The 10537-nt window shown below is 36.1% G+C and overlaps 1 protein-coding gene across 1 annotated transcript in view; it reads right to left on the bottom strand.

The window, feature by feature from the left end:
* Positions 1-10537, bottom strand: part of LOC106478167 — a 77809-nt gene that overhangs the window by 11383 nt on the left and 55889 nt on the right. Inside the window, exons 13-16 of the mRNA XM_022381732.1 lie at positions 5753-5936; positions 4245-4357; positions 1556-1738; positions 4-121 (exon numbers count right to left, since the gene is read on the bottom strand). Coding sequence (XP_022237440.1) covers positions 4-121; positions 1556-1738; positions 4245-4357; positions 5753-5936 — 598 coding nt within the window. The remainder of the gene's footprint in view (positions 1-3; positions 122-1555; positions 1739-4244; positions 4358-5752; positions 5937-10537) is intronic.

The following is a 10537-nucleotide window of genomic DNA, read 5'->3' as shown; positions in this document are numbered from 1 at the left end:
CTTGGCGCGAGAATAGCTGCGCCGCCCTAGTGTCGATAAACATGAGTATCATGTTTACTAATTCTGACGCTGAGTTGTATCGCCAGTAGTAGTTCTCTAAGATATTTAGCATGGAGCACACCTGAAAGAATGAAATTTTTTGTTAAAAGTTTTTTGGGTGCTACAATTCAGATAAAATACGTGGCGATCAAAATTCGAGCACTACTGAATAATAATAGCTGGAGACTGATGAATAAATTTGGACAATTGCTTAGAACATGACCAAGACACAAAGCTTGGTTCAACTTGAAAACATAACGGGGTCTAGATGTGACTCAGTGATCTCGAACCCTCTAAAATATGCATATTTCATTATCAAGATAATGCCAATTACAGTAACTCCCTTAGTAATGAGTGAATTACACAAAGTGTCATGTAGAGTTGTTTTTGAAGAATACTTTTACGTTTAAGTTACAAGTACTTCTGTAAACTGTGAGTTAAAATTTAACTATACCATCTATTTCTAAAGTGGTGTTCTTATCATGAATTAAAGGTGTTTTAGAATAACTATCCAATGCCTATAATTTATACAGTGTGGTATGTTAGAGCTACAGTCTGAATCTTCTATTTTAAGATATTAATTAAGATTTTTGGGAAATAAAGGCATATTTAATGTTTCAGTATTAAGGCTTACAGACAACCCATAGCAGATAATTTATATGAGTGTATTGATAACTATTTCGAAATTCTACCATTTAATTTGTACTGTTTATCATGTTGTTTCAGGTTAAAACAAAAGCTTTAAGCCGTACGCCTGTCAACATGTTAAAACCAGAAACATATTTTCTGTGATATTCTTATAAACAGGTACTTCGCACGAGTTTCCTATACTGTTAATACATAAGAGGACCCACATTTGAGTTGGCTATGAAATACATACGGAATATTTCTCTTCATCTTTAATGCAAGCATTGTTCAGTTTAGCATAATTTTCATGCCTAGTTTGCATCTTGTCTTACATTCTTAGATAGACTGTCCAGATTGATTCAGATATAAGTAAATTAAGTCAGTCTTCACTTAGAAGCGAAGTAGTTGAAAAACTTTATACGCGAACTTTCCAGTTCTAACTAAAACAGAAAATGAAACAATTTCATTTGTTACTCTCCATCATTTTTCAAATAAATTGTAAATATTTATTATATTTTTAATGGTGAAGGCTTGATTACTTACGCTAAACTCAGTTTGCACACATGACTTTGTTGTATGTTTAACACTTACGTTTTGTCTGAATAAATTTATTTCAGCTAAATAATTTGTATATTTTTATTTCTTGTTTAATTTATGCATTCTAGTTACGCACAGTAAGTTTTGGCAACTTGTACGAATATCTTATTTGCTTTTTATAATAAATAATTAATTATACAAGTTGACCTGACGAGTCAGTCAAAATAACAGTATAAATTTATATATTTGGCAATGACTGTCCTAAAATGTAGGTGTTTACCAAATTATAACGAGACAGTTAATTACGTCATTATAAAAAGTTTAATATCTATTAGCAAAGAAAAGTCCTCACCACTGTTAAGCGCAAATGTTGTTTGGCGTGGTGGAAACAAGCTTGGAGGAGCTCTGGTAGGTCGTAATGCTCTGCTGCGCATATAAGGCCAGGAATGGAGTTACATGTCAAGATACAAGAGCCAGTGTGGAGGTACTCAATCAACGTATGGAATGTGTCGCAATCGAACTCAATTATATTAAACTGAAAATAAACGGTAAATGGTGCATATGATATTCCAGCTAATCTCAAAAGATATTTCAGTTGTTAAAAAACTAATTTCTAGAAGTGATAATATAAAACTTTTTTTTATTTAGTATCAACTAAACGCCATTAACCTATTTGTTCTTCCTTTTAGATAGAGGCTTGTGGAAAGCAATGTATATATATAAATGATTTAAATCCTTAACACCAAACACAGGTATAGAGGGTGATTACAAAGAAAGTTTGGCAGTTCAGCGCGTCATATCTCAACTGCTATGATGTAAGAAGATTAAATTGCACATACATGTTCAGGGTGTCATGCGTGCAGTTGCAAATGCCAAAGTTGGCACGTGTTGCCAACAGTAGTGCCACTGTAATTTATATCTCGTATATCCCATAAGTATCAATTGACCTGTCTACTGTAGTGCAGCATATGTTTGTATAGAGGTTCAGGGTGTCATGCGTGCAGTTAGAAATGCCAAAGTTGGCACGTGTTGCCAACAGTAGTGCCACTGTAATTTATATCTCATATATCCCATAAGTATCAATTGACCTGTCTACTGTAGTGCAGCATATGTTTGTATAAAGGTACGAACTAGTGAAATGTTATTACACCAAAGGATGTAATGCTAAGACAGCTGTCAGGAAATACTGTAGAGTGCATAACATCTGTAGGGGATCTTGTTCCAGTGTTGTTGTTCGTAAGCTCATAAAAGACTTGAGGAAAGAGGTTGCACTTGTGATCAGCGACATAAAGGCAGACCACCGAAACCTACTGAAACTATCGCTGATGTCAGCCGTACCTCAGGAGAATTAATCAGAACAAGTGCACATGGTTACAACAATGCACGTTGTCTCGCCCGGTGTCTGGATTTGTCAATTACAACTATTCGTTAGATTCTTTGATGGTGTTTCCTTACAAGCTGCATCATGTTCAAGTACTGAAGAAGACGTATTTAAACCAATGTGTTGATTTTGTGTTGCAATTCTTGGAAAGACTGTGAGTCGATGACGAATGACCTACCAATATTTTATGAATTGATGAAACACACTTTACCCTTCTTGGAAGTATCAACACGCGTGTTGTTATCCAACTACATTATCTGGTTGGAAACTAATCCACATGTGGCATTTCCTGCACACCCCCATGATGCTAAGGTAACAGTGTGGTGAGATTTCACAGCTGAGTTTGTTATTGTATCATAATTTAAAAAACAAAAAAAACATGAACATATAAACTGCAAAACTGCACATTCAGTGCTGCACGATACCATTCAGTGCTCATAACCTATTTGGTTCCCATGCTGCAGCAACGAGATGTGATACGGTTTTATGCAGGATACTGCTTCTCCCCATATTAGTAACAAGGTGAATCACATCTTGCAGGGGGGAGGGAAGCAATTTCACTACAGAATCATTTCAAGTCATTTCCCTTGTGAATAGCAACCTCGTTTACCGAACGTGTACCATGGGAAACCTCACCCAATTCTATACCTCAAGGATTCAATTGTCCGGAAAGCGGCCAACATACCAGATGGGATTTGCTCTGTTGCTCTAATGTCCGTTGTAACAAGATCGCAATGCATTCTGGACGCTGGAGGAGGACATTTTGAAGAGTTGCTGTGATTGATCAGACATAAGGTCATAGTGGCGCCCCTTGCGGCAACATATAATAACTGAGGTATTTGCGTCCACATTATATCCTTAACATTCATTGCGCAATTTAACCTTACTATGTCATACTGTTTCTGAGCTATGACCCGATGAACTGTAAAACTTTCTTTATAGCCACCCAGTCGTTTGGCTTTATTATGTGAATTCCAGCTATTGCATGTTCAGTAATTCATGGTGTAGCTGTCTATATTAACGATATTTTTTTAATGAAAAACGAAATGTTAATCTTATTTGAAGAGAACAAAAGAGAGGTTAAGTGTTATAAAAGAACTAAGTATTAACTGGTTTCTACATGAACTAAAGTTTTATGTATAGAAATTGTATACTTACAAACCAAGTGGTAGGATTAAGCTATACAGAATATCATTATTAAAGTTTATATTACAATCTAATTTTACATTATTTCTGCTAAAGAACAAATAAAAAGAAAGTCCAATAATATTTCAAATGGCATTTCTGAAAAATGGATTGCTAAGGACTGGATTTAAGCATTGCTTGATTTATTCTAATGAACGTTCGTCTCTACATGAAATACCGTTTTCTATATTGGTTAGAAATTTCGATAAGGTACAAATTAACAAGTACAAAGCTTGAGTGTTATATCCAAAACGAAACAATGGTCTACATACTTCCAAATTTAAATACTTACTCCAAAAACATAATGATAAACCAATTCAAAATGTTACATACATATACTTGCATAAAAATAGAAGTTATGTTAACTGAAAAAAACCTATGATATTTTTTACTTTAACTCAATAAGTTAGTGTTATGTTTTCTGAAAGACAGCTGTGTTATACTTAATAGTAAGATACAATTATTCTACATCTACCTCTGATTGGCAAAGTTTATTTCTGTCCACTTTGTGAGCATCTGCACACATGCTCAAGGCAACTCCAGAATCGCATACCATGGAGTTATCTTCCTTGTCAGATTTGTCTTTGTCTGAAATCATACATATAACAATTTTTTGGTTTTATTCATAAATATTTAGGTATCTAAATAAGAAACAGAGTAGAAACAAAGAATTTAGTATACCACAGTACTTTAAAGCTAATCAATCTTGTCAAGTTGTTATATAACAATTGACAGATGTAATGATTAAATACGCAAAACATAACTGAATTTGAAGATAATTTTTGATCGGTAAACTCCAAAATTCACAATTCATAATACAACCGAAAAACCTCTACCTCAGTAGAAGAGTATACTTTATGTATAAGACAGAAAATATAGCTAGAAGGTAAATTCATTATGGATGTCCCATTGGCTAAGCAATGAAATTGACATCAAAATAATTAATTTCAAGACCCAAACTTAGTAGCGCCAGAAATTCAATAGGGCGGAAGTAATATGCGAGAAATCATTTCATGCAAAATTAAGTTACAGTCCTAGAGGAAAAAGATTTTATATTAATCAAATCAAACTGTAGCTGGAGCCAGCAACATCCCAACTAATGTTTTTTTTTTATTCTTTTTGGACAGGTATGAATAATAAAGTTTGCTTTTCATATTCATTTAAGAAAATTATACATACATTTAATCTCATCTGTTACAAAATAAATAACACATCTATATCTTCTTTTTTGGTTATGTAATGAACATCAATCGTGAATCATTAAGAATAATATGTATGTATATTAATGACAATAATTCTTATTGCATCACACTTACTGTTTTATAACATAATACACATATACACTTACATTTGTTTTGAAATAGAATTATAGAGAAATTAAATACATATATGAATAGTGTTTTCGTCTATCAAAACAAACAAGACCCGGTGGTTAAGGCACTCGATTCACAATTGGCGAGTTACGAGTTGGAATCCTCTCACCGAATATACTCGCCCTTCCAGCCGTAAGGGCGTTGTAATGTCACATTCAATCCAACTTTTCGTTGGTCAGAGAATAGTCCAAGAGTTGGCGGTGGATGGTATTGACTAGCTGCCTTTCCTCTAGTCTATTACTGCTATATTAAGGATGGCTAAAGCAGCTAATCCTTGAGTAACTTTGCGCGAAATTCAAAAACAAACAAAACCAAAAACAAGCAAACAGGTAAACAAAAACAAACAAAACAATTCTACAGAACGGATAAAAACAATTCATTTAATTATAAATCCTTTTAAATTTCCAAAATATGCAGGATTTAAGGACAAATTATTAAGATTTCCAGACCGTCACTAATCAGTTTCACTTAGGCATTTTACATATTTTGTGTAAATTTGTAGCAAATGAAGAAAAAAGTATTTGTGAATGCTGAAGACAGCTAACCTAGAACACCCCGCCCCCTCCTGTGGAAAGGTTGTATATTATAATGTTTTATCACAGAAACTTACTGTTGCCACTTTGCCACCGCTTCAGCCCACCGCTGGAGTAGCCGCTGTCAGTACTAAGTCGATCCTTGCTACTGCTCCTACTGCCCATACCCCAGCCTGCCCAACTGCCGAGCCGAGAAAATGCTCGGAACACCATAGGGCTAGAGGGAACACTCTTGTTCCGTGGCTCATGCATCTGCGGCACCTAGAAAACATAATAAAAGGTTGATTTCTACTGAAATTCACAGAGTATGCTCCATGCTGACCTGACCATTTATCCCATGTTCTACATAGAGTGCTGTTCAGATTGAAAATTTTAAATGCTGCAGTAAATTTTTACAAAATATATTTGTTCACGGAATCCTGACTTAGTTTCAAATATCAGACATACCTGAAGTTGGAGTCATTAAACTATTTCTATTAGTTTAAGCTCAACAAGTAAGGAAAAAATTTTAAAAAATGAAGTAAATGTAGGGATACCTAATATCAATCCTTCAAAAACAATGCAAGCAAGATAGTATGGATGGCAGTTGCATCATCCCTACATAATACAGACACACAGTGTAGTAGAATGTTAACAAACAAAAATAGGATAAATTAAACTCACTTGTGATTGAATAGTTATATATATATATATATATATTGCTATATGTTAATTCTCGCAAATGTCATCCCTACTATCTTTTTACATTGTTTTTGAAGGATTGATATTAGCCATCCCTACATTTGTTTCTCTTATTTTTTAGTTTTTTTCTTTACTTGTTTACTTGTTTTTAACGTAGTGTTTCAATAGACATAGGAACCTTGTATTTATAATAAAGTTTTAAATACAATGAGGTTCTAACTGTAATATTTATTGTTTATCTGTTATTGCCTGGTAAGTCCTGTTTCACCTCGTACTTAAGCTTTTTGGAGGAATATAAAATTTCTGTAATAAAGGTAACTTAAAGGGGTAATGATAGCATCGTTTACACTAGAATTGTGAGTTTTTTTATTACTACTAGTTAATAATACTTACAAAAGCGGATACTCCGTTTGAACCAATGTCACCTCAGTGCAATTGGTCGAAACCATTGTTTTAGTATTTGAGCTATCATGTAATGAAAAAGAAACAGAAGAACAAGAAATTCAAACTTTTTGCTATGATATTTACAGACATTCCCAGAACTTGTGACTCAATCACTACATAGATATTGTTATAAAAGGAAACACTGTATAGTATTGTAAAGTTCTGAAGACCTATTGAGAAGATAATTAAAATATCATTTCGATGAACAATCGGAGCCATCTCTACATAGGCAGTGCTGCCACCTGCCTAATATTTTAAATAAAATAAAATTTTCCGTACGGTAAGGATTCGTTTTGTCTTCTTTCTTTTCGTTGTGGTGGCTTTGTATAAAGTTGCTCAGTATGATCTATATCATTATTATAAATAACAGTTTACAAAGTTTATGTAAACATTAATGTGTTAAAGATGATTTAAATACTATAAATCAAATAAAGAAAATCAGTTCTTACTTTACGAATATAAAAGTACATTAGAATGCTAATATAAAACCAAAAACGTTTTGCGACTCGAAATATACTCTCACTTTATAAATATTTTTGGTACTCTACTGATAAATTTAAAAAGTTATAAGAACTTTTACTTTTCCTGACGTGTATATGTAACAGTCGTGAAGTTATGGGTATATTCGTGTAGACAATAGCCTATTTGTGCTGTACCCGCCATGGTTATCGAAACACGGTTTTTAGCGTTATAAGCAGACAGGATCACTAGCAACTTCCATTGGCTGGGCGTCATCGGCGATGTGACCAGATTCTGCAGGTAATGTGACATCTGCTAAAGGACAATACATAGAGTGAAGGTAGCCAAGGTGTCACTGGGTGAGATGTTTCTCATATAAGATCCGTTCAGCAGAGTAGCTGTGGACTTTATTGGGCAACTAGCACCTGTATCTGACAAGGGAAACCAGTACGTACTGACAGTAGTCGACAATGTGACACGTTATCCAGAAGCCATAGAACTATTGAAGATAGACATGGAGAGAATAGCAGAAGCCCTACTGGAAGTGTTCTACAGAGTGAGCTTTCTAAAAGAAGTCTTGACTGACAGAGGAATCCAGTTTACTTCAGAACTGATGCAAAAGGTGTGCAGACTCATCAGTACTTGGCAGCTCTTTACCACCTCATACATCCCCAGATGTAATGGACTTTGTGAAAGAGTCAGTCGAGTCTTAAAGAGTATGGTGAAGAAGATTTTCCAGGAGAGACTACGTGACTGGGAAAGGTACCTGCAGGCAGTATTATTTGCTTACCAAGAAGTTCCACAAGCAAGTACAGGATTTTCACCCGTCGAGTTACTGTAGAGAAGAACAGTACGAGGTCTTATGCGTATTGAAAGATCTGTAGACAAGAGAAGATCAGTCAGAAATGAGGAACATGTTAGACCTTAGAATCCGACTGGAGGAGATCTGTCAACTTGTTCGAGAAAATTTATATGCAGCTCAAAACAGTCAGAAGTATTTATATGACAAGAATGCCAAGGATCAATGTTTCAAAGTCGGACAGAAGGTCGTGGTTCTGCTACCAACAGGCAACAACAAACTTACCCTGCAATGAAAAGGACCTTTTCAATTGCAGGAAGTGGTCAACAGAATGTACTACAGAGTGAAAGTCAACGGGAAGGTCAAGATCTACCACGCGAACCTTTTGAAGAGGTAATTTGAGAGGGGAGAATACCTAACGGGTATAGCTATTGAGGCACAGATGGACATTGCAGGTGTGGCTATGATAGACGCAGAACCAGAAGATAGTGACTTTGTCAAAGAAGATGAAGACCTACTAGACGTAAGACCACTGGGTGGACATGGGATGTACAAAGACGTCAACATCAGTGAAGAACTTACTGGCAAGCAGAAGAAAGAGTTACAAGATCTACTGTGCCAGTATGCCAGGCAAGACAAACCCCATACAACACAAGATAAAGACGACGACCATGGATCTAGTCAAGGTGAAATCCTACCAGTTGCCTTATGCAATGAGAGACCTGATCAAGCAAGGAGTCTCGGCAAGGTTAAAAGCTGGAATCATTGAGCCTTCGAATTCAGCCTACTGTTCACTAGTGGTAATCGTGAAGAAGAGTAACAGCTCAAACTACTTCTGTATAGATTTCCAGAAGCTGAACCTTTTGACGAAATTTGACTCCGAACCTATGTGCAACACAGAGACTATCATGGTGAAACTAGATAGGGCCAAGTTCTTTTTCTTTTCTAGGATCGGCCTCCCTCCTGTCCCCATCGAGAAAACAGCCTTTGCGACACCAAACGGATAATACCAATTCAAGTGGATGCTGTTTGGGTTAGTCAACTCAGCAGCGACATTCAACCACCTGATGAGGAAGATGTTACACAAGACCTGGGAAGATCACCTGAAGAAACGCAGAGAATTATTCGGATGAGTGAGGACAGCAGGTCTGATCATCAGACTATCTAAGTGCTACGTCAATTATTCTGTTATGGACGTTGTAGTCCGAAGACCAAGCAACAAGTGAGATTCTTCCTGGAGTTAGTGGGATACTATAGGAAGTCCATCCAAAACTATGCTAAGGTCACTCCACTACTGACACACCTGACCAAGAAAAGCCAACATAACAAGGTTAAGTGGGAACAACCACAGCAAATGGCATTACAAAAATTAAAGAAAAAAGTAGGAAGTTCGCCAATCCTTATAATGCCAGATTTCAACAAATCGTTCATCATTTAGGCTGATGCATCAGATGTTGGAATTGGAGCAGTACTTCTGTAAACGAACTGTTTCCCATAATGTACGTCAATAAAAGCTGTTGAATAGTGAGAAGAACTATTTCATACTCTGTGATTGAACAAGTGTGTCTGATCATCATATCTGCCATCTAGAAATTCCAGAACTACCTCTATGGGAAAGAGTTCATCATCCAGACGGACCATCTGCCCCTTGCATACATCCAGAGGTGCAACATCGACAATGTGAGGGTCATTGTGTGGACATTGTATCTCCAGATCTACCACAAGTGAACTGCAAATGTTGTTGCAGACTGTATGAGTAGACTTTGTGAACTGGAAATAGTTGTTGTATATAGAATAAAACATATTATAAATATTTAAATATCTGATGAAGGGCTTGATTTAAACGTTCCAGTTGCTGACTATAGTTCTCTGCATTGACAGTTCGTTGTGGATTGAGGAGTTCGAAATGAATTACTCCTTTGATGTTCCACCAAATGCAAAGCATCACTTTCTGCGGATGGAGTCCAGGTTTTGGGGTCGGAAGTGTTTTTTGTCTGGGACTGAGCCATTGTTTTTGGCGTTTGATATTCGTATAGAGAATCCATTTTTCATCACCGGTGACAATTTTGTCCAAAAATGGTACACGCGCATTACGCACCAGAAGAGACGAAGCAGCGTTCACATGTTAGAAAGGATGATCATCGGAGAGTTCGTGAGGCACCCAAGCATCTTCTTTATGGAGTTTTTCCATATTCCTTAGATGTTTTTGTTTTTTTTCATGAGAGACATGCAATTTTAGGGCCATTTCAAGAGTGTGTTGCCTTGGGTTAGATTCAACAAGAGTCTTCAGAGCACCAATATCAATTCCAACATGTCGGCCCCTGCCATCACAGTTTTTAAGGCTAAAGTCACCTGAAAGAAATTTGCTGAACCATCGTCGACACTTACGAACGTTCCAAACATTTCCATAAACTTCTTTGATATTCTTTGTGGCTACAGAGGCGTTGTATTCCTTTCTTGTATTCAAACGGCATTACAT

The sequence above is a fragment of the Limulus polyphemus genome, unplaced genomic scaffold (assembly GCF_000517525.1).
Source record: "Limulus polyphemus unplaced genomic scaffold, Limulus_polyphemus-2.1.2 Scaffold9, whole genome shotgun sequence".
NCBI classification, from domain to species: domain Eukaryota; kingdom Metazoa; phylum Arthropoda; class Merostomata; order Xiphosura; family Limulidae; genus Limulus; species Limulus polyphemus.
The sequence above is the reverse complement of the archived record's forward strand: the minus strand, read 5'-3'. Positions and strand labels throughout refer to the sequence as shown.